The sequence below is a fragment of the Cavia porcellus genome, unplaced genomic scaffold (genome assembly GCF_034190915.1).
Source record: "Cavia porcellus strain 051 isolate PalLab524CR breed Dunkin Hartley unplaced genomic scaffold, mCavPor4.1 scaffold_8, whole genome shotgun sequence".
NCBI lineage: Eukaryota > Metazoa > Chordata > Mammalia > Rodentia > Caviidae > Cavia > Cavia porcellus.
This window is the reverse complement of record NW_026947491.1, coordinates 50,942,779-50,969,439: the sequence shown is the minus strand read 5'-3', so window position 1 is coordinate 50,969,439 and position 26,661 is coordinate 50,942,779. Positions and strand designations below refer to the sequence as shown.

Sequence of the window (26,661 nt, the reverse complement as noted above, 5' to 3'; positions counted from 1 at the left end):
GATACCCAACTAAAATTGAATCTCGGATAACAGTAATTTTATGTGTATGTGCCAAATATGGTATGAGGTCTATTAAAAAACAAAAATACGAATTAAAAAAAGTAGGAAACAATGCTTTATTCATTATGTGAAATTAAGCACCTTGTATCTTACCTGGCAGCCGAAACTTGAGAAAAGTGCATAACTTTTCCATTGTTAACCTACACTGTTTACTGTGTTACTGGTGTGTGTGTGCGTGCGTGCGTGCGTGCGTGTGTGTGTGTGTATTTTAATTTTGGTTTGGTTTTTTGAGACGAAGTCTCGTTCTGTAATCCAGGGCTGGCTTTGAACTCACCTAAAATGGCCTCGAACTCCTGGCAATTCTCCTGCCTCAGCCTCCCAAGTGAAGGATTACAGGCATGCCCCATCATGCCTGGCAAAATGTTAATTTCTGAAGCCCTCGCTGTATCACAACATGACTAGCTTCTGATTTCTAGTCGCTTAATTTCTGGTGCAAAAAAATAAAGTATAAAATTCTTTCACAGAATCGACGTAAAAAATGAAAGAAAATAAGTTGTATGTCATAGTTCTGTAAGGTGCGTTATGGTCGGTTTTTTTGGACCCAAAACTACACAACCCAGAATCCTAGGCAGCATCCCCTCGTCATTACCTCATCCTCAGGCTCACTCTCACCAATCCCAGCCTTTCTACGGCCGTGGTAGCGGCTGTTCTCGCGATTGGAGCTTTACCTTCTGGTGAGCTCTGCTATCGCGAGATTTCCTGATCTGCCGCTCCCTTTGCCGCCGCCTTACGGGGACCCGGACCCAGCCTCTCCCTTACCGGGTTACCGGCCCCGGCTCCACCGAGGCTTTGGTCCCCCAGCTCTGCCTCGCCGCCGCCATGGCGGACCCTAAATACGCCGACCTTCCCGGCATTGTGAGTACAGGGCCGGCCCGGGTCCCCAAGACCGCGCCCCCGGCCTCCCGAAGACCCCCTAACACATATCAGCCCACGACCCTTCCTGCGTGCAGGCCATCCTCCACCCCAAGGGCTCGTGCCGCTCGCTTTCCGACCGGCTGCTGCACCTTCCGGACTCCTGACCCGACTGGGCCGGGCCATCGGGCGGAGCTCCTGGCCCCCTTTCTGATTGTCGCCAGTTTTCTGGCCCAGAAATGTTCGGGTGCCTACACTTGTGCCTGAGCTTCTCTGCCATCCTGTCAACACTGCCCTTGCCGCCCCAAATCCCCCCATAAGGCCTAGCGTTCGTGTCCCAGACATACTCGCCAAGCCACTTAGTGGCCTGCCAACCTTGTACCCCGTGAGGAACTCTGCCCTTTGGGGAACCGGTGTCTGACTCTTCTCCCCAAATGCACAAGGTGGCATGTACCCTTCCTTTTGAGCTGCCTCGTCTGCATTCTGAGGTTGGGAATTGGGACACAGGACTTTGGGAATTAAAGTCCTGAGTCACTTTCAACCCTTGGGAGTGGTGTACAGGCCCTAATTTGAGGATGGCCATCACCTGCTTTGGACCAAATGATTACCAAGGACCTAGTCTTCTCCATGGTGAGGGCAACATCTTTGTTATCACACCATTTACCATCTGGTCCCAGTTGTGCCTGCTGACATCTCTACCCCCACTGAAACATGGGAACTGGCATGCTGTTTGTAGGGCAGGTGAAGAGAGGACAGAATTCTGGCATTATGGCCTCTTCTCCATTAACTTGTTCAAATGGGGTGAGGTAAGGGGACTTGAGAGATGCTAAGTATTGAGTTTGGGTGGTCACTGCTTCTGCCTGCAGGCCAGAAATGAGCCAGATGTTTATGAAACCAGCGACCTACCTGAGGATGATCAAGCGGAGTTTGATGCGGTAAGACTGTGTGCTGCCTCAGGATACCTCTGAGCTCTGACCTCTCTCCCCTAGATAGATCCTTTCCCTTCTCCAGGGAGCTATAGCAGTAAGCGGGTATGCCAATCCCAGCCTGGTTGTTAGGTACATTGCAAGGGCTTAAGGCTTTGTTGGGCTTTCAGCTGCCCATGAGCAATGCCAAGAAGAAGTGTCAAGTCAGTAGAATTAGAGCTAACAAGACCTTCTTGTAAAGCCCTGACTCTTGGGCCTTTTCTTTTATTTCATTTTATTTATTTTAAAACTTTTTTTTTTTTCTGGTATTAAGGATTGAAACCATGTGCATGCTAGGTAACCGCTCTCCCACCCAACTGTATCCCAGCCTTTTTAATTTTTTATTTTGAGCTAGGTCTCACTAAGTTGCCCAACCTAGTCTTAAACTTGTGAGCCTTTGCCTCAGCCTTCCAAATAGCTGGGGATGTGCCACCATGCCCAGCTGTGGCCTGTTAAAAAATACTGAAGTATCTCAAAACAATTACATTTGGGACTAGTGACTTAGTTTGGTTACTAGGTTCTAACCTATAACAGTGAGTCACTCCAGCACTTGAGAGGCTGAAGCAAGAGGCTCACTGTGAGATCAAGTCCAGACTGGGCTACGTAGTGAGTTCAAGGACAGCCTGAACTACATAGTGAAAGCCTATCTCAAAAAACAAAACAAAACAGTGAATCACTTTTCTACTTGAGGTTGGGAAGTAGATTGTATTAGACTTTTATTTTATAAACTATTTCATTCAGTATGTTTATTAGTATTCTACCAAGAACTAGACTTTACCATTGTTGCCCCTGATTGAGTTTGAAATTTTGTTTTACTTCTTTTTTTTAAATTTTTCTCCTTGAAATAAAATGGATTTGGGGAAGAAAAAAAAAAAAAAAAAAAAAAGAACTAGACTGTGAAGTGTATAGAAGTATTTTTATATGAATATCCAATGTCTGTAGGGTAAGGAGTTAGAAAATGATTTGGAAATTTTAGAAAGATAAAATCTCTGATCTGGTCAGAGCAAAATAAAGTTTAAAATCTTTCATTTCAGCAGAGGTTAGGTCACAGCAACACTTTCAGATTCAAGAACTCTGCAGAGGAAAGAATTAACTGTGGACACATTTTAACCATAATGGAATCACTTAGCATTATTGATTCTATGTTGACTTTTGTGCACTGCAGAAAAAGAAATGTCCCTGCCTTCAAGGATTTTCAGACCAAGTGAGAATTAGGATGCATACAGGAAACATTGGAGAATGCTAAGATGGATATATATATATATATATATATATATATATATATATGAAACATGAAGAGGACAAAAACAAAATTGAATGGAAATTACCACAGTAAAAACTATGTATAAGTGCCCTGGGGATAAAGATCTATCAACCTGTCTCACAGGTTGTATTTTAGATTCTCTTGTTTGCATAGAGAGCTGTGCTGAAGTCACGCAGATGCTGTGAGATCTCACTGAAGGTGTGACCAAGAGTCACAGGAACAGGCTCAGTAGACAGCCCCAATATGTGTGTCTGTAAGTCTAGTGACCATGTCTGTGGGGCTGGTTAGTTCTGGGAAATGCTAGTTGCTGGCTTATATGTATGGCTTGGCATATTCACTTATTCCTTATTTTATTCCCTCTTGTGGAAGTGCTTTCTACATTGTGGGAAGCACCTTTCCTGTAGCTTTTCTCAGTGATGTGTTCCTTGTGGCTTCTATACTTGCTAGCATGTCAGTCTGTCCCCCCAGGCTTGAGTATCTGGAGATAAAGCAGATGATGTCATTGCCCAAGGACCCGAGTGTGCACCTGTCACTCCAAGAGATATCTTGGGAGAAAGCTGCCTTCCGCCTGACAGGGTAGGAGTGCTGAGGAGTTCTCTGTACTACCACAATTCAGGGACTACTCAATTCTGGCTGAGGCTCTGCCTATACATTATCAAGCCTTCATGGTGAAATAATGAATAAAATTCTGTCCATTTGCCCCTGGCTATAATTTGAATGGATAGTAGTATCGCACCAATTTCCTTTCCAAACAATAATGAAAGTTGTAATTTTCCTGTTGAGAGTACTTGGATAGCTCTTAATAAAAAGATGGTGCCCATTCTAGGGATGGGAGAGCCTGAATGTGTAATTCTGATTGGCTGTTTCCTCACTCTGAACCTGAACAGCCTATTATGTGGCAACTGGATAGAGTAACTGATGGGGAGAGGACACCATGAGAATTCATTTCCTGAGGCATGTTGCCAAGGATGCCAGTCAAGGAATTAAATTGCTTCCATCACCTAAGCTCTGGTAAATGATTCTCCATTATTAGGGACGATTAGGTGGGATAGGGAGACTTCCAGCTGCTTTAGGAGCTCTGAGGACCTGGAAGTTTCCTGATGTCAGCTAATGTTTCTGGCCCCCTACAAGTCCCTATGGGCCTTAGGAAGGCAGCTTTTGGGAAATCAGCTGAGTAATAGTTCTACTGCTGCTTTTAATACTGATGTCAATGTGCAACTTGAGAACCAATGGGTTGTATGGTTAGCCAACCCAGAAACACTGTGTCTGCGAGGTATAGATTCTCACTAGCAGCCTGTCCTCTTCTCACCTACCTGCCCAAGACCTAGCACAGGTTTCTGTGCATATCAGCACTCTTGTGGGATGAACCATGAGGTTTTCAGTCACCTTTTTAGTAACTGGAAACCACATTCTCTGCCTTACTCTCCAAGTTATTTTCAGCTTTTATGAGTGTTAGTCAGGTGTAGTGGTGCACTCCTATAATCCCTGCACTAGGGAGACTGAGGCAAGAAGATTATTGCAAGTTTAAGACTAGCCTGAACTACAAAGTGAGCCCAAGGCTAGGCTGAACTACATAGCAAGACCCTGTCTCAAAAAGACTAAAAAAACAATTTTTTGCTAGTTTTAAAAATAAGTAATATATACACAGAGAATCAGTATTTCAGGCTGTATAGTGAAGTCTGTCCCACCCTTGCTCCTACCCCTCCCACTCAGGCCTCCTTCCCTGAACATAACTATTGTAGCCAACTTTCTCTGACTCTGTCTCTGTCTCTGTCTCTGTTTCTGGCTCGGTCTCTGACTCTCTCTCTCTCTCTCTCTCTCTCTGTCTGTCTCTCTCTCTTGTACGAGAAATGGTCTCATCAGTGCAGTTCAGACTGGCATTATTGTCAGTGATTCTCTTGCCTTAGCCTCCCCAGTGCTAGATTACAGGTGTACACCAGTACCCTAGCACTCACTATCTTTCTCTCTCTCTTGTTTTAATGGTTTTATGAATAGAACCTATGCCTTGTGCATGCTAGGCATTCACTGTACCATTGAGTTTTAAATGTTTTATTTATTTTAAACACAGTCTCACTGTGCAGCGCACGTTGGCCTTAAACTCATAATCAATCCTCTTGTCTCAGCCTTCAGAGTGCTAGTGTTGTATGCATGCTCCACCATGTCAGCCCTTTTTAAATTTGGAGACAGGATCTCATTAAGTTTAAGGCCCAAGCTGGCCTCAACTTGCAATCCACTTAATTCAGCCTCCTTACCTACGATTTTGGCATGTGCCACCATGTCCACCTTAGTTTTAGGTGTTTTTTTATTTTTTTGGTGCCAGGGACCTCATGCTTGCCAAGCAGACGCTGTGCCACTAAGCTAAATCTAAATCCCCAGCTCTTCACCTTAGTTTTTGTGAAACCTTTTCTGAAAATTTTTTTGATTTTAAAATTTTTGTTATCATATGTTTGCAGTACATAATGTTTACATTTGTCATGGGGAATTGATACATATACATTACACATTTATGGAACCTTCTGGAAGGTCTCTACTTCTCATTTAAAGGAATATCAAGTATTGTTGGCCCTCACTGTCATTTAACTTCTTTTCTTTAATTTCTCCATTGTGAAAGAAACTTGACTACTAAAGGATATTGTGTTCTCTAATGTCCCTTAAAGATCTTAGTTGCTAGTTTAACTTAAACATAAGTTTTACGAATCCCATGGTAGGGAGAATGGGACAAGAAAGTAGTAGGATATTTCAGTTTTGCTGTAGATGATCCTGACTTTTTTTTCCCCTAAAATCCCATTAAAACAAGTTCAGCAAAAAGCAAAATACTTTTAAGACAAAATGGCATAGATAGCCCTTTCCACCTCAGTCTAGATCTCTGCATCTTAGATACTCTTGGATTGATTAGGGTAGTGGGTTCATTTGGAAACTCTTTTTTTTTTTTTTCAACTTTAGCACAGTGTTTTGGATTAAATCTAGGGCCTTTGTACTGAGCTGTTATCCCCAGCCCACTTTTGTTTTTAGTCTTTTATTCTGAGACAGGCTTGCCAAATTGCAAGTCTAGACTCATCCTTGCTATCCTCCTGCTTCAGCTTCCCAGACATGTATCACCACATCCCACTCCCAGCAAATTTTTTTTTTTTTTTTTTTTTTGTCTTTTTGAGACAGGTTTCACTATGTAGTTCAGGCTGGCTTGAACTCACTTTGTAGCCGGTGCTGGCCTCGAATCACAGTAATCCTCCTGCTTTAGTCTTCCCGAGTGCTGGAATTACAGGCATGCACTGCTACCCCTAGCCCGTTTTTGTCCTCTTGGAGGAGGGGGCGGTTGGTACTAGGATTTAAACTTAGGACCTCATACTTGTCAGGCAGGCTCTGTGCCACTGAGCTATATCCCTGGCCCTACCTAGCGCTTTTTTTGAGTCACGGTCTCACTGCATAGTTCAGGCTGGCCTCAAACTCATAGCAATCCTCCTGCCTTAGTCTCCCAAGTTCTGGGCTTACAGGCATGTATCACTATGCCTAGCTTCTCTTAGACCTTTTTATTTTATTTTGAACAGGGCCTTATTTAGTTGCCCGAACTGGCTTTGTATTTGCAAGTTCTTGGCTTTATAGGCAAGCTTCACTTTGGCTTGAAACTTTTCTTCCCAGATGGAATGCCCTCTTGCAGTCCCGTGGCCTGCCTTAGATCAGTGCGGCATTCTGCTTATGGTTTTGGAACTGCTAGAGCAAGGGTTATAAGTTCAGAAAGCCTCACTAGAAACTAGAAATTTTTCCTTTTATGGCACAGCTACTCCCAATGACATGTAAAAGGGAAAAAAAATTACCTGGTGTTAGTTTGTTGGAGCTCCAGCATAGTGTGAGGTGAAAAGCAATAAGTTCTCTTCCTTACAGATTATTATAGAATATGCTTGATTGTGTTCACTGACTTTTGGCGCACTTGAACTTACCTGAGTTTTTCCTAATGCTTCCCCCATCCTCCCTCACCACCCTGCCTGGACACTAGTTTGCACAAGTAAGACCATTCAATGCTTCTTCTCTGCATGTTTTTTTTTTTTTTTTTTTTTTTTTCTATCTGGCATCTCGCATGCAATGCTCTGCGGCTGTGCAATTGTAGCTAATCAATCTAAATTCCAGTGGGTTCCTAGCTATGTCACTGAGGGGGTCTGCTGGTCTTATGTTTAAAGATCATTATTCAAGATTTTAAAAAACTATGATCCACAAATCATTGTCTCTTCTACGTTTGAGGGCTGCAGAGTAAAACTGTCCCATGGAGGATAGGATAGAAACATGGAGGCTGTGTATGCTTTTAAACATGAGGTATTTAGGGACTAGAGTTGAAAGGGACTCTTTTTTTCCTTTTGACACTAAATGAAATTAACAGGTTTTTATGGAATGACTTTGAGCCATTGTAAACAAGGGTGGAAAACAAAGGAGGTAGCAGAAGTCTTCACTTCTTAACTCTGTATTATCTCTGGGGGGAAACCCCTCATTTTAATATTGTACACTTTTTAGTGTACAATATTAAATGTAATATAACGGGATGGGAAGGAGGGTTTATATGCAACTTTAAGATAATTTGGGTTATTTGTGCTTTTGTGAGCCTTTCTGTTTCTGTACCTCTCCTTTAGAAACGGATGGTCAGCATTATGTTGGTCCATCATGGACAGTTTTAGTCTGTAGCTTGCTCTGTCTTCCTTGTCATCATGGTTCTGAAGACACCCCCCCTGTCCCCCACAGTGTTGGCACAGAGAACCTGCACAGGCTCAAGAGAGGAAAAGTGGCCACCTCCTCGTCTGATTTAAAACTTCAGGTCTTGCTCCCTGAGGAAAAGCCACTTAGCCCAATAGTCCTGGCAGTCTGTTAGTGAAAGGGACTGGGAGTCTTGTACCAAACTGGTATCCTGGATCAGGAATTTTCCAGTCAAGGTGGTTATATTGTACTAGATTTCCATGGTAATGGTTACTACTTCAAATTATAGGGATTATCCCTCCAAACTCATCATTCCTCATTCCTCCAATCCATAAGACCTGGAGGTGGTATATACTATTTGAAACTAATATAACACTTTTCTTCTTTGAATTTTCTATCCTCCCTGTTTTGCCCTTTCTTCATGGTGTAAACTTAAGTTTATGGCCTATCATCTCCCCTTTCCCTTAAGTCTCTGTCTTACTGGTTTTAGCTTGGTGAGACAAGTAAATTCGGGTTCTTCCCTCATGCATTTGCATGTGTGCACCTATGAGTGCTTATGTCCACTGGGTCCCACTTGACCTAGAGCCACTTCTGTCCTGTACTGAAAGAGGAATCTTGGCTGCACTGGTTCCTGACACTGGCCAGGAATGGAGAAGTGAGGGTCAGGTGTATCTGGCTGATATCTTGGGAAAGGAGTTACTTGTCATTCAATCACTACAGGTTTTCATATGTACATAACCACTTTCAATCTCCCATATTTCCATCTTCCTATCACCAGAGCCCATGAAAGGCAAGGCACACTGCTAGATTTGCCTTTCTAAGCCAGTCTTGTGTAGAAATAAGACCTTATCTATGTGAGTTGCACTAAAATAAGGTCTTTTGAAAATGCTCTCACTCTTCCTCTTTTTCCACATTCCAGCCCCTGTAAATCTTGCAGATTGGAATTTAAGAAATATGTTCTATCGATAGGCTGGTATCTGATTCTTGGTATTCATTGGGCTCTTTTTGCCAGTAAATCATGGTAGAATTATTATGCATCACTCAGAGGTGCAGGGCAAGCTACCAGCCACTCAAAATGGATGCAGACAAACTAGACAGGCTTCATGAGAATTTGCCCTGTCTCTCCTCTGACAACAGAAGTGGGACTGAAATTAGGTACTTCATATTCCTTAAACTCTGGGGCCGGGGATTTAGCTCAGCGGCATAAGCACCTGCCTTGCAAGCAGGCGGTCATGAGTTCGATCCCCGGTACCGATAAAAAAAAAAGGGAAAAAGACAAAAAAAAAAAAAATTATATATTTCCTTAAACTCACCCTGGGTAGCTGAAACATTTTGTTCTGCCTAACCTAAGCCCTGTCAGACAATCCAGAAGGTCCACCCTTATTATTCCTTTATTCTGGTGTTAAATGTCCAGTCTTTCACTAGAGGAACTAGGAGGCAGGAAGACTTAGACTGTGAGGGAAACTCCCTCCTTGAAAATTATGGGTCCTCGGGAAACTTACATGTTCTCAGAATCTCCATATTCTTGTACTTCATAAGCTGCCATGTTACAGCTTCCCATCTACCTCCACCTTCTCTTCCTGCACTTTTCTATTTCATACCAACAGCTTGTAACATCTAACGCCTCATTCTCAGATGATTCTAAATTGATGCTGTTACTGCCAAAGCTTCATGACACCTTCACCACCAGAGAAGGAAAGGGACTCATAGTCTTCTTTCTCTTGGGGTATCTAGCTAATTCTTGGTCCCCTAATTTTGCTAGGCTCCCCTGGGACCTTGTGGTACAGTGTGTTTGAAGACTGTCATGTAGTGCATGTGACAATTTGCTAATAACAATTTTGTCTTTTTTTTCCCCCTCCCTCGTTCCCATTCCCCTACTCCCTTTTAACTCTTGATTTTCTCACCTCTGGGGAAACCACAAGGAGCTGGTAAGAAGCTTGACCTTTCATCTGCTTTGTAATGGGGTGTGCTGTGGTGGGCAGTTGTTTCTCTGTCCCCTTGTCTCCACTAAATCTTTCCTGCCTCCAGTCAGTCCAACACCCAGTGGACATCCTTTTCTATCTCACGAGTCACTACGGTGACCCAGTTCCAGCCCAGGCCCCACATCTTTGAGACCTTGGCAGAATAGGTGCTGCTGGAGGACTAGCATGTGCTGTCCACCTGAGTCCCTCTGGGCTGCAGCGGGATCCTGGAGAGATCCAAGAGAAAGCCAGTGGCGGGCAGCCCTCTTGGCCAAGTCATTCTTGTATAGCAGGGGTGAAAGTGCTCTCTATAACTTCTGAGCTTCCCTTCTCTGTGTTCTACCTCTTTCTACTCTTCCCTTTCCCTACTTACTTTTCTGTGTTTGTTTAGGAGCATAAATAAAAAGTAGGTTCTTGTCTGCATATCACTTACCTATAATAAGGGCTTACTAAATGGTGAGTGTTTTCTCTGTAGTCTGCCAGTTATGTCTCCCATTATTTTTTAGTGTGTGCAGCACTGGGGACTGAGTCTAGTTCCTTGAGCATGCTAGGCTTGTCCTCTACCACTAAGCTACAGTCCCAGTCCTCATTCTTTTTGCTTTTTTTTTTCATCCCATTCTGGGAATTGAACTCAGGATCTTTGCACTGAGTTACATCCCTGGCCCTTTTTATTTTTTCAGACAGGGACTTGCTTTATTCTTTTTCTTTTTTAAAAAATTACTTTTTAAAGGATTTGTTGTTACCTTTTTTTTTTTTTGAGACAGGGTCTTGCTATATAGTTCAGGCTGGCCTTGATCTCATTGTGTATCCCAGGCTAGCCTCAAACTTGAAGTGATCCTCCTGCCTCAGTCTCCCAAGTGCTAGGATTACAGGTGTATGTCACCATGCCCAGACATTTAAAAAAATTTTTTTTAAAGGATTTCTGCCTTACTGGCCTTTGGAGCTGATTCATGGGGAGAAATGGTATACATTCTTAAGCATCAGCTTCAGAGAAAGTTTTTTCTCTTCAGGCTGTATCCTTAGACAAACTATTTCTAGAGACTAGAGACCACACAGCTATTTGCCAAATGGGTACTCTGGCTATACCATTTCAATGAAGCTTAAAGAGAGACTCATTTGGGACTCAAATGTCTCTTCCCCCTGGGACTTGCTTATAGGACATTGAGCCCTTTTGTTTTCCCTTGCTGTATGGCTTCTACTCCATATCTACCAATTCCCTCAACAAAGGTAAAGATCAAAATTGATAACATCTTACTCCCCCCCCCCTTATCTTTAAAGCTGCCGCCCACACTGATTCCTTCTCTTAATAGCAGAGCAGACAGGTGAGGGACAGAGCCTGCCTCTATGTGCGGCTCTCTATTCCACTTACCCTCCCCACTTCCCATATACCCCACATAGGCAGAAGTTCCTGGCTGCAGATTAGAATCACTTGGATATCTGGCCTTATCCTGTAACAATTAAATCAGCAAGAAGTGGACCCAGGCCATTAAAAATTTTTTTCTAGTGATTCTAATGTACACTCAGGGTTAAGAACTGTTTTTCTAGATAAAAGAATATTCATTTTGTCTTTCTTCTGTGGAAGGTGGATATGCCACCCCCAAATTATTGTTGAAAGACTCCTGAGTGCCCCCCCCATCTTCATTACTCTAGTGGGAAGCTCTTGGGCTTCCAATACAGAAGAGGGATGTGAGTAGGAGTGCCCAGTTTTGGTTTCTAGTTTATAGCATCTTTCATCCCTCTGCTGTATCCCCTGCTTATGGTAGAGCTTTAGCTCTTGGAACAGTGCAGAGAGATCAGGGAGAAAGTAGGTACTCTGTAAAGAAGTCCTGCACCATCTACTTTTCAGGGCTTACATTTGACCCTTGCCCATGGCATTCTTGGCAAACAGCTATTGTTTATGATTGTTGCTTCTAAGTGTCCCTTTAAAAATAAGCCAGTAAGCTTCTTATTCTTCTATCTATCCTCTGAATTGCCTGTCCTCACGGCAGCATAGAAACTAAGCTTCTAGTCAGGCCTTCTACCAACCTTCTTTTTGTATCTAAGAGCTAGTGTCTTAACCTTCAGCATATGTAATATTCATACTCAGAGATATTGGCCTATCTACCTTTCTTCCTCTTTCCTCCAGCAAGGATGGGAGATCCGCTTTAAAATAGACTTGCTCAGTTGGCAAGGAGATTTACTTTTGGGAGGGGAAGGTTAAGGAGGTTATGTTGGTTTCTTGCCTTGAGTGCATGTTGTGTGCCAGATAACTGGGAAGGGTGGGAGGTGGTATGTACAGAGTGGGTGGGGAGGTTTGCTGCCTCTGTTCCTAGCTGAATCAGGGTGTTAATATTTATACAAATGAGGCTCCAAATTTACCAGGAAGCTTCTGTTTCCTAGATTGAGCCTGGGTCAGCAGCTTATCATGGAGCTACCTTTCTTTCCCCTTGGAAAATTCGGGTTCAGTCTCTCAGTGGTTTGGGATTTTGTTGGCTAGAGGAAGTTATAGGATAGGAATGAATCTGCCTATTCTGTCTGAACTGCCTGTTCCTGCAGGAGGAGCTGACGAGCACAAGTGTGGAGCACATCATTGTCAATCCCAATGCTGCCTATGACAAGTTCAAGGACAAGAGAGTGGGGACAAAGGGACTTGGTGAGCCTAAGCTAAAGTTGGATAGGGGGAGCTTAGAAGACAAGCATGTGGAGTGGCTTCTATCCTCAGATATCAGTGGCTTTTGTTCTAGGGAAAGGGTCCCTCATGGAGATCTCTGGTGACCTCTCATAGTCACCTGAGAATATGACTACCTTTGTTCTAGATTAAGTGCTCAGTTCCATCTTCTTCTCTTGGCAGATTTCTCAGATCGCATTGGAAAAACGAAGAGGACAGGATATGAATCTGGAGAATATGAGATGGTTTGTGTTGTGTGTGTTGATGGGAATGGTGTGGTAATCCTGTCTAGCAGACATTTAGAATGGAAATCAAGGGGGTGTGGTCAAGATTCTGCGTTTCTCTGGTCAGGTTCTTAAGGAATCAAGCACAGTGCAGTTGGTGATCTTCTGCTCCCCACTCCACCCCTGATAATTCTGGGGATCTCCAGGTCTCTGACTGTCTGTTTCTTTTTGTAATAGAGTGTTAAGAATTCAGATGTTGAATATGATACCTTATGACAGGCCTAGGGTTTGGACAAATTCTTGAGGCAGTTTGTAATAGGAGGTGTGCATCATCCTCTGTGCTTGCTCTCTAGGTTGGAGAGGGCCTGGGAATAAAGGAGACACCTCAGCAAAAGTATCAGCGACTACTGCATGAGGTCCAAGAGCTGACAGCCGAGGTCGAGAAAATCAAGGTAACTATACATTCTCCTCCCTGCCTCTGCTGTGACTTACCATGGCAGAGTAGAACCTCCCAGCAGAAAGGAAGATTCCCTAAACTCCTTGGATAAGGCAACTAAAGTTCCTAGGGTTTGGGGATATACATGCATCTACATTCAGAGTTATCAGGTACACAATCTACTATGCTAAAAACTGACTTCCAGCTACTGATCTTTTTAGTTGATTTGATTGATTCCTGCCACCCGGCATAGTTTGCCTCTTTTTTTATACCAGACAGCAGTGAAGGAGTCAGCCAGTGAGGAGAAGCTGACCCCCGTGGTGCTGGCTAAGCAGTTGGCAGCCCTGAAACAGCAACTGGTTGCTTCCCACCTAGAGAAGCTGCTGGGACCAGATGCTGCGATCAACCTCGCCGACCCTGATGGAGCTCTGGCTAAGTGGGTGCCCTACTTGTTGGAAAATCGTTGCTGACTGGGGATCTGGAGAAACTCAGTCAGCTACTCATAGGGGATAATAAGGGAGGAAATGGCCTAGGTATTCCTTTGGGGTTTTTTTGGTACCGGAAATCAAACTGATTCTTGTACTTGTCAGGCTGGTGTTTGTGCTACTGAACTATATCCCTGGCCCATTTTTTGACAGGGTTTCACTATGCGGTTCAGGCTGGTCTTGAACTCACTTTGTAGCCCAGGATGGCCTTGAACTGACAGTGATCCTCCTGCTTCAGCCTCCCAAGTGCTGGGATTACAGGCATGCACCACCACCTGCCCTAGCCTAGCTGTTTTTTAATGTTGACTATGAGGCAAGAGAAAGTGGCCCTCATCTTTCAAGTCATGATATTATACTTGACCAGGCGCCTCCTGCTGCAGCTGGAAACAACAAAGAACAGCAAAGGGAGTTCAGGGGGAAAGACTACCAGTGGAACCCTCCCAGATAGCAGCCTTGTCACATATGAACTACATTCTCGGCCTGAGCAGGACAAATTCTCTCAAGCTGCGAAAGTAAGTATGTACATGTATATATAGTTAAAGGGCCAAAGAAGATGTGGGCCTAGAGTTTTCTGCCTCTGAAGGATCAGGCCTGGGGAGGAGGTGATAGGGAGGTGTTTTTTTCGTTTTGTTTTTTATGTCTCATTCTTCATGTTTCTCTCACCCATCTACCTTCAGTTAGGAGTTGAAGATTTTGGCTAGGGATGTGTTACAGGGAAAAAGAGTACCCTAGGGAAGGGATGGGGAGTGATAAGCACACAAGGCATGATCTTATTTCTTCTGTAGAGGCATGATGGCAGATCTTACTTCCTGTCTACCCCTAGGTTGCAGAACTTGAGAAGCGCCTAACAGAGCTGGAGGCAACTGTCCGCTGTGATCAGGATGCTCAGGTCAGGTGCTCTCCTTTTTACTTAGTCTGAGCCTTAAATCCCGCACCTTCAGCCCTAGGGTCCCACAGCATTCCAAATAAGCCTAGAAGTCAGCAAAGGGCTTTGGTTACTAAGATCTGCCAGCTTAGAAGCATGAAGGGTAGGGAAAGGTGGTAATCACATGGCTATGAGACTCACTGTTTTCTTCTTTCTCTGCCTTTTCTTTCAGAATCCCCTTTCTGCTGGTCTGCACGGAGCCTGTCTGATGGTGAGTGTGGAAGGAATGTTGGGTTACAGAGGGGAGACTGGGACTGGACCAGATCCCAGACTCACTTCTGAGTCTATAGCTATACATGAACATGGAATATGGCAGGCCTATTCTTAGTCTCATAACTTTCCCTTTGATACTTCTTCCCACTTCCAGGAGACGGTAGAGCTGTTACAGGCAAAGGTGAGCGCCCTGGACCTTGCAGTTTTGGACCAAGTGGAGGCTCGGCTACAGGTATTGAGGTGGGGGACAAATGCATCCTGAGTAGCTTGAAATATCCGGACGCCCCAGTCCCCTCACTGTCAGTTTTAAAATCTGTGCTTTCAGAGTGTCCTGGGAAAGGTGAATGAGATTGCCAAGCATAAAGCCTCTGTGGAGGATGCCGATACACAAAGCAAGGTCAGGAAGATACCTTCCCCTTTTTTATACCCCTTCCACTGTCTCAGGTTTTCCAATTGGTGATATCAACACCTGAGAACACACTGGATTTCCATGTTCTGTCTCTATAAACTCTTATCAGCTGAGAGTCAGGACAGTGTTTCCATTTCCACCCTTGATCCTCTCTACAGCGGATGGTGAGCTCTTCATGGCCACCTCAGCCATCTGCTATGGACCCTGTCATCTCTTTTTAGGTGCACCAGCTATACGAAACCGTACAGCGCTGGAGCCCCATAGCCTCCACCCTTCCTGAGCTGGTGCAAAGACTTGTTACCATCAAGCATCTGCATGAACAAGGTGGGAGGCCAACAGCCAGGCATGCCAAGAATTGAAAAAGCCAGTTTATTCCTCTCCTTCTTGTCTTGGATTCTAGTCTCAATCATACCTTTCTTTTGTAGCCATGCAGTTTGGCCAGCTCCTGACACACTTAGATACCACCCAGCAGATGATTGCCAGTTCCCTCAAGGACAATGCCACCCTTTTGACTCAGGTGTGTACCTCTGTTGATTTGGTCTCAAAACAAAATTTTGTTCAGCACATACAAACTATGTTCTCCAGCTTCATCACTTGGGATTTTGTCTTAGTTCATTTTGTGGCCCGATATTGTGGCAGGGACTTGGTTTGACTCTCCATACTGTTTTTTAACAGTGTGGGACCTTTGACAGCTTATGAGCATTTATTGTTCCAATAAATTTCATGGTGGCACATGCCTGTTTTCCCAGCTCTCAGGAGGTTGAGGCAGGAGGATCACAGCAAGTTCAAGGCCAGCCTGAGATATAAAGCAACACCCTGTCTCAAAAACAAACAAACAAACAAAAAAAACCCAACTGGTAAATTGTCCTTCCTTCAGTTATGTGGGTTAGGTACAATAATATGGGAGAATCATTAGGTGTTAGTGGACATGTTTTAAAATCCAGTCTCTGTATAATCCTGGACCATGACCCTCACCTTTTTCATTTATGCCTTTAAGTATGACTGACACATAGCAAAAAAAAAAAAAAACAAGTTTTTTTGGAGGCACTATACTCAGCATTATGAGTATATTAGAGTCAGGAGATCACAGAATCAAAACTTAAAAACAAAGTACTCGAATACTTGTTATAGCTGGGCAGTGGCACACACCTACAATCAGGCTTATTTGGTTCTCATTACATAAATAGATTTTTTTTTTTTGTAACAGGGATTGAACTCATGGTCACACACTTGCAAGGCAGGCGCCAATGCCATTGAGCTAAATCCCCAATAATACAACAGATTTTTAAGTAGTGGGACTTGAACCCAGGGCCTTCACAATGAGCTGTATCCCCACCTCCTTTATTGAGGAGCTCTGGCTGTCATTGGTGGCCTAGAAGTTGGTATCCTCCTACCTCAGCTTCCTGTAGTACTAGAATTACAGGTGTGTACCACACCATACCTTGGCTGGGCTGGGAATTCTAAGCAGTCCTCCAAACCCCAAGCTAGGCCTGTGGTAGTCCACTGGTACTTAAACACTCCTTCCCCTAACCCATGTGTTACGTTTCTATTTATTTTTATCTTCTGTAATCTGTTCTGGATGTTTCTCATGCATGTAAGTACCATAGCCTGACTATGTACCTATCTGCTCTCTTTATAGGTGCAGAAAACCATGCGTGAAAACCTGGCTACAGTTGAGGGGAACTTTGCCAGCATTGATGAACGGATGAAGCAGCTGGGAAAGTGAGCACCTTTAGGAGGAGGAGAACAGGGATAACCCCTGAGTCTCTGAACTCTCTTAATGCTACAGGGTTTCCCTGCCATTGTAACTCTCCCAGCCCTATCCTATTTGACACTGGGGGCAAGGGTTCTTGCATGTGGGGTTTACACCCCTCCCCTGATGAAGTCGTAGCTGGGGGTATTAGATGTGATCTCCCCTCAGGCCTAGGGGATGAGGACATGGGCCTTGTCACATGCCAGCTCACGTCCAATACTGCTTTGCCTGGTATAGGGGAGGATTGGGTCCTTGTTCTCCAACACAGCTTCTGTGGCTGACTATAATACTGTATGTACAACTGTTTCTGACCATTAAATGCTGTTGTACTCTGTGTGGCCTCTGCTGTGTTTCCTGGGGAAGAAGTAGTACTGAGATACAACCGTTCAGAACATAATCGAATCTAAATCACTTTCCACTACCAGAAACAGGTTTCAGTTGGAACCTGTTCTTACCAAAGAGCTAAATAAAAAATGAGTACAGAGCCAAAGCCGGAGTTTCAAAATATTCTCATCTGTTAAATTAAGAGTGTCTCCCATAGAAAAGCAGTGGAGGCCCCGAAGGGCAAGTACAAAACAGAATTAAAACTCCCAAGGGTCTTGTCTTTACAAAAGAAAAGGCAGGAGGCAGCCCCTGGACAGCTGGTCATGCTGGCCGCTCCGGTTGGACCACGTTGCATAATCCTCAGTCACATCACAACGTCTCTGAGCATTTTGATGGGGGGGAGAAGGGGCAGTGTAGTGTGTATGGGAGGAGAGGCCCAGAGGGCTCTCTTTGCCCCCTTATCCCCTTTTTGTATCCCAGAGGAAAGTAGAGGGAACCTGGCTACACTCTGAAATGAGGCTCTGTGTTTCAAACCTGGGGACAGGGGTAAGAGGGGATCTGTGCTTTGAGCAACCTGAGCCGGAAGCAGAGGGACGCTGGGGTGGGGAGATGCATGATGCTTATTGCTTTGTACCTTTCACTGGGAAGGAGGGCAGCAGCCAACAGTAGCTCACAGGTTTGTAAACTGAGCCTGCTGGCTTTAAGAAGGGAGGCAATGAAGTCGAATTAAATATAAAAGAGTCATTTGTGCAAAAATAACTTAAACAAATAAAAGACCTCAGGAAGGGGGTGTTAGCGCCTGGTGGGGAGAGGCCACATACCACCCCCCCAAGGCCTTTTCAGTGACATGGCTTTGGGGGGGAGAGGGGGAGCTTCCTTACCCCCTGCAATGGCTCAGGAGGGGATTGTAGGGGAAGGGGTTGCATTTGTGCTCTGAGTGGGGAGTAGTACCCCCACCCACTGTCCACAGGTGCAAGTGGCTGGCAGGGGCTCCAAGGCTCAGCACTCAGCTCTCCCCAGTCAGGGTCAGATCCAGCTCCAGGTATAGCTGCTATGGGGCCAGTTTCCTCCTCTTGTTTTTGGCAGGACGGCCAGGGCGGGCCCGGGGAGGCAGAGGGACAGCTGCCTATATGAGGCAAAATTGAAAGAGCAACCAATCAGCTAGGTATCTAGAAGTCTTCTTTTTTCTTGACTCCCTCTAAGCCTCCCTTCCTTCTTTCTCATCACTTATGTACCCCTCCCCATTCACTTCCCCACCCACACACTTACTCGGGTTGTAGGGCTGGGTTCCAAGGGAACATCCTGGCGGGAGCTATTGCTGTTTCGGGTAGGGCTGCAATAAGGGGCACAGATGATCAGGAACAGCTCCCCAAGCACCAGGTGAATTTCAGAAGGTTGGGTGGGAAACTTTCTACATTTGGATAGTAAAGGCATAATATCTTTATTCATATTTAAAGAAATAGCTGCCCTTTTGAAAGCCAAGCCACTATCTGGACATTTCTATAATCCCAAGAAGCAGGCAAAGGCCAGTTAAAAGGCAGGCATAAGACTCACTTGTATTTTCTCCTCCGGCCACGACGAGACTTTCTGACTATCCCCAGGGGCACCTGAGGAAAGAGAGACTGTGTGTATGGAAAAGTGAGAAAAAGGCCCAGCCCCAGTTTTATCTCAGAGCCTGCGAGCCCAGCCCTCAATCACTGCACTCACCTTAAGGTCCTCAGAATGGGGCCCAGGAGGGGGTGGGTCCTTGGGCTCAGCACCCCCTTCAGCCAGCTCCCCATTATGCTGCCAATGGTGGGTCCTCCTTGGGGACCGTTCCATTTGTCCATTGAAGCCACCACGTGTCCCCCACTTGAGGGCCATTCGGCCAGGCTCTCGCCGACTACCAGGTTTTCGGCCCCGGCTTGGCCTGGCCTCACCATTAATGCCCCTAAGTCCCCCTCCTCCCCTCCGGCCCCGTTTCCCTGACCCCCTCCCAGTGAGCAGCTCAGGGACTGGGGGGCCAGGAGAGCTGTGGGGTGAGGCTAAGGCACTGAGGGGAGGCCGGGTAGGCTCCGGTTCGAGGGCTGAAGTAGGACTCTCAGGGGGCAGACAGGGGGCTTCTGGCTGCTCTGGAGGAATCTGCTGGCAAAATATTTCAATCAGAAATCCTTAAATTTCTAGTTTTAGAAAAGATTTCCCTAACAAATATCCACCCCTATCCTCACCTGGAGACTCTGTAGCAGGCAGGCTAAGGGACTAGAAGCCTCTGAGAGGGGTGGAGGAGCTCCCCCCCCAGGGAGGAGCTGCAGCCCCAACTGGCCAGAGAGAAGAGGGCCAGGAGGCTGCAATAGGCTGGGGAGGGTTCCAGGGCTGCTGGTCAGTGAAGATAAGTCACCTGTTGAAAAATTAAGACAGGGGTTTCTCTCCAGGCAAACCAATTAGGCATAACAGACCCTATTATCCTCCTAGGCTTTACCCAAGTGCTCAGTCAAAACTTTTCCCCTACTTTTTACTGCTTCTCTTTCAGACTCACCCAGCAGGCTGGCACTCAGCAGAGGGCTAAGGAGTTGGGGGGGTCTCCCTGAGTTGGAGGGGGCCTTGCCCACAGAGGAGGCCCCCGGGTCAGTAGTTGCCATGGTGACACTGGAGGTAGGTGGTCCAGGTTGGGGGGCACTCAGGACACAGGGCTAAGGAGAGAGAATTGTTACAGCACTTATCTGGTGGGTAAAGTGTGTAATACTTTTATATACTGGATTTGACTGAAACCTCAAATGCCATATGCCATGTTTACTAAAACACTCTGTTCTTTTTTTTTTTTTTTTTTTGCCTTTTTCCTTTTTTTTTTTACGGCACCCAGTATTCCCAGGCGGTCTCCCATCCAAGTACTAACCAGGCCCGACCCTGCTTAGCTTCCAAGATCAGACGCGCCCAGGGTGGTATGGCCGTAGTACCTTTTTCCTTTTTATCGGTACCAGGGATTGAACTCACGACTGCCTGCTTGCAAGGCAGGTGCTTATGCCGCTGAACTAAATCCCCAGCCCCAAACACTGTTCTTATAGCCATCCCACTTCCAGCCAAGAACAAGTCCTCCCCAGAACTTCTAAGAGCTCAGACTTTCCTTCCCAGCTTCCAGCTCTGCTTCCATCTCTTGTTCTGTCCCATCCATTCATCCCCTATCCTCACCTGGGGAGGTGTCCCCGAGGGGGGATCCAGGCTGGCAGCCAGCAGCGCAGAATTTAAAGCTATGAGGGTAGGGGGGGCTGAAAGTGGGGGGAAAAGTAGAGGGGGCAGGTCTCCCAAACCTGAAAATGGCTCCCCACTTGGACCCCCAGCTCCATCTGAAGATGCCTCCCCATCTCCAGCTGTGGGGCCCAGGGCCAAAAGGGGCAGAAAAGAGGCAAGGAGGTTGCTAGGGGGTGCAGAGGGAGGTGACAGAAGGTCTGATGAAGGTGGTGGGAGCAAGGAAGCCACCAAAAGGGAAGGCCCATCAGGCTCGCCTGAGGCTAGAGGAGGGCCAGGTCCTCCTGGTGGGGGTAGCAGGGATTCAGGGGGAGGCTGTCCTCCACCCCCAGCCAGCACACCAAATAAACTGTGGCTGAGCAATGGAGAGGGTGGAGGCTGCCCCAGACTCAGAGGAAGAGGCAAAGCCCCCAGCACCCCTGGGAAGCCAGCTCCACTCAGCGCCAGGCCTTGCTCAGGACTAGGGAAAGGGAAAGCCTCCCCACCAGCTAAGGGGGGCAGAGGGCAGGCTGGGCCCGCCCCCATCCCCAGCCCCTCAGATGGGCTTTGAAGCACAGGGCTGGGGACTATGGGAGCTTTGGAGGCAGCTGGTGGGGCAGGGGCACCTGTAAAAGAAGAGAAAGATTCAGCTCAAGGGAGTCCTTTCTCCTAACAGCCAAAGAACCCAAACTCCCTGCCCTCAGCCCAACCACCAAACAGTGCTAAAATTTCACCTCAATGCTCTGGCTGCCTCTATGGCCCCAGGCTAAGCAAGGGATCCACAACATTCACATACCTGGCACACTGCTGAGGCTGCCACTGGTGGTCCCAGGCAGGGAGGGCTGGATAGGGTGCCTGGGTTGGGGAGGGCTCCCTGAGGAGAGGGTTGGGGGAGGAGGAAGGTGTGCATCTGACCCCAAAAGGTTAAAGCTTCCATCAGAGTGGGACGGGCCAGGGGTGGGGAGTCCCAGCAGGGACAAAACAGAAGGAAGAATCGGTTGGGATGGTTCTGGAAGAGGAAAAGGCTGGGGCACAGGGGCAGGGGCCCGAGGACGGCTCCGTCTAGGGGTTTGAGGGCTTCCCCCTTCTAGCAATCGCAAGACAGTTGGGGGTCTGCGAGATCGACGCTGAGAGGGATGGGGTGATGAGGGGTGAGAAACAGAGGGCGCCTGGGCACGGGGCCTTCGGCCCTGTAAAGTGCTGGGAGGGGGTAGCAAGGGATGCTGTGCCTTGGCCGCTGCAGAGAGTAGACTGCTAGCAAGAAAAGGGGGTGCCCCAGGCCCCTCTACCATGGGATCCCCTCCCAGGGAACCCAAGACCAGGGGCAGGTGCATAGTGGCTGAAGACACTGATGGCTGAGTGGCAGGACCAGAGGGACCACCAAGGGGGGCAGGGAGATTATTGCTTGGGGGCAGGGGAGGGGGTGTTAAGGCATCACTACAGTGGAAGAGAGGAGGATCTGAAGGTGGTGAGGAAGAGGCAAGAGGAGCTGGAGGAGAGCCTAGGTCAGAGGGCACCAGACTGGACCGGAGCGTGGCTCCCCAGTTGTATGAGGGGGCATTGAGGCTGATAGCAGGTGGGGGAGGTGGGGCTGGAGAGGGGGCATTGCCCCTTGGGAGAAAACAGGGACTGCTGTTGCCCCCAGAAGGGACTGAATCAGGAAGCCTTGGTAGCTGGAAGAGCCCCCCAGGGCCTACTAGAGGGGGGAAGGCCTGGGGAACTGAGGGTGGCTCTTGGGGAAGGGAGCCAGGACCCCCATTAAGTGGAGTTGCAGGAGGAACTCGACAGGGAACGCAGGCAGAGGGAGGCCCTGGGGACACAGTGTGGAACATTTGGGGGCTCGCTCCCTCTCCTGCAATAAATGAGAAATCAAGGGTCAACCTGCAGCTTCCCTTCCAGGAACTTTCTTTTGTCTTCTGCAGTCCCATCTCCCAAGAAAGTTCCTTGCCTCCCAATCCCCTCCTCTTACCAAGGAGCTCTGCACCCAACTCCACCCTCTTTGCTCCCTCTTATACAACTCCACCCACCATCCACCTTCCAGACCCTTAGATTTTCTTCAGTCTTCAGTAACGTGGCAGAAGCAGAACACTCACCAGGAGAAGAATGTGAGCAGGTGGTCTCCATGCTGCGGTACAGAGTTGCCATGGCAACAGCTTTCCGCCGGTGGTTGCACAGCTTGGTCATGTCCTCCTCTGATGCTGGCCCCACCCCAGCCCCACCCGGGGTCACCGGGGCCAAAGGGTCAAAGTTGAAAACCTGTAGGGTAGATGGGCATGGCCAGAGACCCTGAGGATGTGTCTCAGGAGCAGGAGCCAGAGGTTGCGGGGTTTTGAGGGCTTTCCCACTTCTAGGATTCAAAAGACAAGGGTGTCAAAGGCTATCTAGTCAGTGATTTGCACTGTCTTTGGGCTTATCTTTTTACTCTCTGGCACCTATCATGACTCTGACCTTGGGGACATTGAGTGGACACTCCAGACCACACTTGCAGGTCCCATCGCTGAGGAGGTAGCTCCGGGTTTGTTCCAAGGAAGACAGCTCTGTGCCACTTGGGCTGGGAGAGGACAGGGCCAGAAATTAGGTGACAGTAAACCAGAAGATACTCCCTAAGGTCACTTCTTCAGTTAAAGAACTTCCCAGGAAAGACAGAGGATAAGAAAAGTGAGAAGACAGAAAATGGATGCAAGGTCCAGAAATACAGAAAGCAAAAACAGCTGGGGGAGGGGGTGGGGAGGCAAGGCTGAGGAAGAAGAATGAAGAAGAGCAACAGGGTACCAGACACACGGAGACCTTCAAAAGAAAACTTAGGCAAGCCAAGGACAGCCAGGTAGATAGTATTTGGGGAACTTTGAAGATCTATACCTGATATAGAGCACAGCACCCTCTCGCACACAGCGCTGCCAGCCGATAGGGACAGATGTGGCCACAGGGCCCCCAGCTCTGTCTGCTCCACTGCTCTCATTGCCCCCATTCATTGTGTGTAATCAGCTCCCGCGTGCCTAATAACACAGACATCCATGTGGGCACTAGGAGGATTAAACTGGGCCGGGTACCTGAGGGAGGACTCCAGCAAGGCAAAGGTTTTGGGGAGACCCAAGGAAACTCAGGGGATGCCTCAGAGTGACAAGGTCCCCTCAGAGACCTGGGAAAATGAGAAAGAATCCTCTGCCATATTGCCATACTGCTAAGGCTACCTGAACATCTCTGCAAACATTGTGAGGTCCAGTCTAAAGCCCGGGCCGCCAGCTTAGCCCACACCTGCAATACAGGAGAAAGGATCCTTAGGAATTTGCCAGACTCAAAAAGAGCATCAGAGCCCACGACACTCTCAAGAAGAGACCCCTAACAGTGTGAGGTAAATGCCTATAATGAGCTCAAGAATCTGCTGTCTGAGTCCATAACCATCTTTTCAAAGCCCAGTCCTTAGGAATCAGAGGGTCAGGGCCTCACCTCCCAGGAACCAAAGCATCCTTGCCCAATTTCCAGGCATATGGTGGGACAAGCCCTGCGCCCTATTAGGAACACTCTGTGTATGAAGTGTGGATAAATTCCTCTAACGCCTGGACACTGGTAAGTTTCCCAGAGTGGCCTTGTCTCCAAAGGAAGTACACATAAAAAGTACAAACTGCCCCACAGGTCTCCAGGTAATGGTTCAACTGCCTGCTGGAGAGATACTAGCAGAAATCGCCCCATGCCCACTCCATCAGACAATCATTGATCTAGTTTACATGGGGCTTGAGTGAGAATCACAGTTCTGCCTTCTTCCAGGATCCAAAGAAGCTCTTTAGTCTTCTCCAAGCCTAAGGCAAGGAAGAGGATTCAGAACCTTTAATCCCTCTAGTTTCCAATTAGCTCCGAGACATTCTCCTCTAATATACGGGACACCCCTCAAACCTGCAAGCATTCTCCCCAATCTCACCATCGCTCCCACTCCACACTGACGATTTCCAAACTTTCCCTCTCATAACAAGGCGCCCTGTCACCCAGACAGCTTCCCTCTGCTTGAGGAGGAGGGGAAGGCGCACGAACTAGGAAGGAACTTGGAGAGGGCGGGCAGAGGGTGGGCAAAGCAGTGAAGGGAGGGAGATGAGGAAGGCAGAAGTCAGGCAGTAAGAGGGAGAAACGGCGGGGGCAGGTGAGGGCGGGGGAGTGGGATGGGGCCGGGAAAGGGGCCGAGAGGACGCAGAGGGGGCAGAGGGTAGGTACAGGAGGGGAGGGGGAGGGGCGGGGTGGGGGGGCCGGGCCCCGCACTCACCGCGGCCCATGGTTCGGCCGGCCCCGCCCTGCGCAGTCACGGCCCAGAGGGTGAGTGGGAGGGAGTGGGAGGAGGGTCGGTGGAGCCCGAGCCTCCGGTACGGCCCCGGCCGGTCCTAGCAGGAAGCGCCACCGCCGCCGCCGCGGATCACCGAGCGGCCTCCCGCGCATGCGCCATGGGGGCCAGGGGCAGCCCTGGGGATTCCGTTCCCAGAAGGCACCGCGCAGGCTGCTGCCGCCGCTGCCGTCGCTGCAGCCGCCACCGCCGCAGCCGCCGCCGCCCGGACGGGAGAGGGGCGGGGCCCGGCCCCCGCCCAGCGGACAGCAGCGAGCCAACTGGAGGGGCCGCAGTGCGCATGCGGGAGCGCGCCCGCCCCTCCCCCACAAACCCCCATTAATCCCCAGGAGAACAAACACCCCACGCGCCACCCCCCTTCGCGGAAGGATCTGTGCGTCTTCCCAAGCCACTGGTGGCCAATCCCAGCTCTCCCCAGAAAGGGGCCCTTCCAAAGCCACAATCTGTTAGGGGAGCTAAGAATGCCAGGTCCGGGAGGGGCCAACCCCAAAAGATGAAAGTCGCTACTTGTCCTGCCCCGCCCCAAAGGCTTCCTGAGTAGTGTGCTGGGACTTGACCCGCCTCCCCAGGTCAACATGTCACAACACGACCTCGGCCTGTCAAGTCACATGACCTCCGCCTGTCACTGACAACCTGGTCTGTCTTTAGGCCAGGAGAGACCATCTGGTCCACCCCCACCTCCATTCACAGAAAGGGAAATAGAAGTCTGGGGACAGCGGTGCAGCCCATCCACGGACCTGTCACTGCCACACCATTTAGTCACAACCGGTCTCGGGACAGTTTCTACTTACACTCTGGCAGTTCCCATGAGGGTATGACAGGCAAGGTAACAGGCTACTACAAAGCCTGTTTTCATGGCACCAGAAAAATACTTTGCGTTTTGCATAGTGCTCTCTACTTTTGTTCAAGTTGCTTCCAAGTTCATGATCAGAATGCTCTCATTTTACCTTCACAACTTATCTCTACAAATGAGAGGGGTAAGGATCGCCGGGAAGGCGAGAGAGCAAAGGCCAGAATCTAGGCTCTTGACAGCCCATCCAGGAAAGTCATGCGCTCCGCTCAGCAGCTTTAAGGTCCCGGGAGCTCGGCTCCCCTGGAGGTCGTGACCCAACACCGAGGAGAAGGGAGCCTGTGCCAGCTCCTCAGTAGGGAGTCAGGGAATCTTGGGACTTGCTCTTCTGGAACAGTGAAAAGGAGGGTCTTGCTCTTTGAAGAATACAAAAGCACCACGGGAAAAAATAAGGAAAAAACACAACCGGGTTCATTCAGCAAAGAACATGGAGTCTGGCATGTCGAAGGCTATCAGAAACTATACGATAAAAATCAAGGATGGGCTTCTGAGAGAAGCAAAGAAAGTATATCAAGTGCATTCCAGTACCTCGGCATCTTTTGGGGTCGTTAGAAGGTTTAAAGTAGAGACCCGTTAATGAAGTGTCAATCCAGGTGGATGGATGCAAACTTTGAAAAAAAGAGTGATTCCCGGGCCTAAGTAACCACTAGCTGGGAGGGGCCAAGGAAAATGGGAGTCTCTTAAGAAGGTAAAACGAAGGTAACACTAAGGGAGCAGAACAGCAACTTCGGGGAGAAGAGACATGCTGCAGTGAGGCGCCACAGAGCAGCCTGGGGGCGGCCACAGTTGATAGCCGTTGGGGCCGTTGGGTGCTGGGAGCTGGCGCCCCGCCTTCTCCTTTCCTCTCCCCCACCCTCTGCACCTCCCACCACCCTCGATGTCCCCTGCGCGTGCGCGCGCAGGCACCGGTTGCCAAACATTGCATCATCCCCGCCCCCCTGCCCTCCCCTCCCCCCACACTCCCCTCTGCGCGCATGACTCACCCACCGCCTCCGCGAAGCCGCGTGACCCAAAGCTACTTCCGGGTCCGACGCGACGTCGACCCCCTGGCGGGAGGGAGCGACGGGGGCGGTCTTGCGAGATTTCTG

The 26,661-nt window shown here is 48.2% G+C and overlaps 2 protein-coding genes and 1 pseudogene across 11 annotated transcripts; 1 reads left to right on the top strand and 2 right to left on the bottom strand.

Annotated features, from left to right (window-relative positions):
• Positions 1–707: 707 nt before the first annotated feature.
• Dctn2 (dynactin subunit 2) lies at positions 708–17,205 on the top strand. The gene is made up of 14 exons (XM_003476141.5): positions 708–915; positions 1,779–1,847; positions 12,315–12,411; positions 12,610–12,671; positions 13,004–13,102; positions 13,362–13,522; positions 13,936–14,083; positions 14,395–14,460; positions 14,669–14,707; positions 14,864–14,941; positions 15,035–15,106; positions 15,340–15,442; positions 15,544–15,635; positions 16,758–17,205. The coding sequence occupies exons 1-14, from the start codon at positions 880–882 to the stop codon at positions 16,842–16,844; spliced, it is 1,209 nt and encodes a 402-aa protein (XP_003476189.1). The 5' UTR covers positions 708–879; the 3' UTR covers positions 16,845–17,205.
• Positions 17,206–17,363: 158 nt separating this feature from the next.
• Positions 17,364–26,660, bottom strand: Mbd6 (methyl-CpG binding domain protein 6). 10 transcript variants are annotated; one of them, XM_063255009.1, is made up of 13 exons: positions 26,557–26,660; positions 23,588–23,651; positions 23,256–23,392; positions 22,845–22,947; positions 22,490–22,652; positions 21,193–22,248; positions 20,361–21,022; positions 19,711–19,864; positions 19,403–19,572; positions 18,903–19,319; positions 18,750–18,817; positions 18,465–18,606; positions 17,364–18,321 (listed from the first exon to the last, which is right to left on the bottom strand). In XM_063255009.1, exons 3-13 carry the CDS (start codon positions 23,366–23,368, stop codon positions 18,247–18,249), a joined length of 3,123 nt encoding a protein of 1,040 aa, XP_063111079.1. In that variant the 5' UTR covers positions 23,369–23,392; positions 23,588–23,651; positions 26,557–26,660; the 3' UTR covers positions 17,364–18,246. The 10 variants fall into 10 exon arrangements, with proteins under 10 accessions (XP_063111079.1, XP_063111080.1, XP_063111078.1 ...); XM_063255010.1 differs by lacking the exon at positions 26,557–26,660 and adding an exon at positions 25,515–26,403; XM_063255008.1 differs by lacking the exon at positions 26,557–26,660 and adding an exon at positions 24,649–24,944.
• LOC111753312 (5S ribosomal RNA) lies at positions 20,019–20,127 on the bottom strand (annotated as a pseudogene).
• Position 26,661: the final 1 nt, after the last annotated feature.

What these genes read in the sequence shown, in the direction of transcription:
- Dctn2 (XM_003476141.5), top strand. Translation starts at nt 880, where the DNA reads ATGGCGGACCCTAAATACGCCGACCTTCCCGGCATT. An exon ending in ATGCCGATACACAAAGCAAG is followed by an intron (nt 15,107 to 15,339) that starts GTCAGGAAGATA and finishes ATCTCTTTTTAG; the next exon opens with GTGCACCAGCTATACGAAAC. An exon ending in ATGCCACCCTTTTGACTCAG is followed by an intron (nt 15,636 to 16,757) that starts GTGTGTACCTCT and finishes CTCTCTTTATAG; the next exon opens with GTGCAGAAAACCATGCGTGA.
- Mbd6 (XM_063255009.1), bottom strand. Translation starts at nt 23,368, where the DNA reads ATGAATGGGGGCAATGAGAGCAGTGGAGCAGACAGAGCTGGGGGCCCT. An exon ending in GGTGCTGTGCTCTATATCAG is followed by an intron (nt 22,948 to 23,255) that starts GTATAGATCTTC and finishes GTCCTCTCCCAG; the next exon opens with CCCAAGTGGCACAGAGCTGT. An exon ending in GCTGAGTGCCAGCCTGCTGG is followed by an intron (nt 19,573 to 19,710) that starts GTGAGTCTGAAA and finishes ATTTTTCAACAG; the next exon opens with GTGACTTATCTTCACTGACC.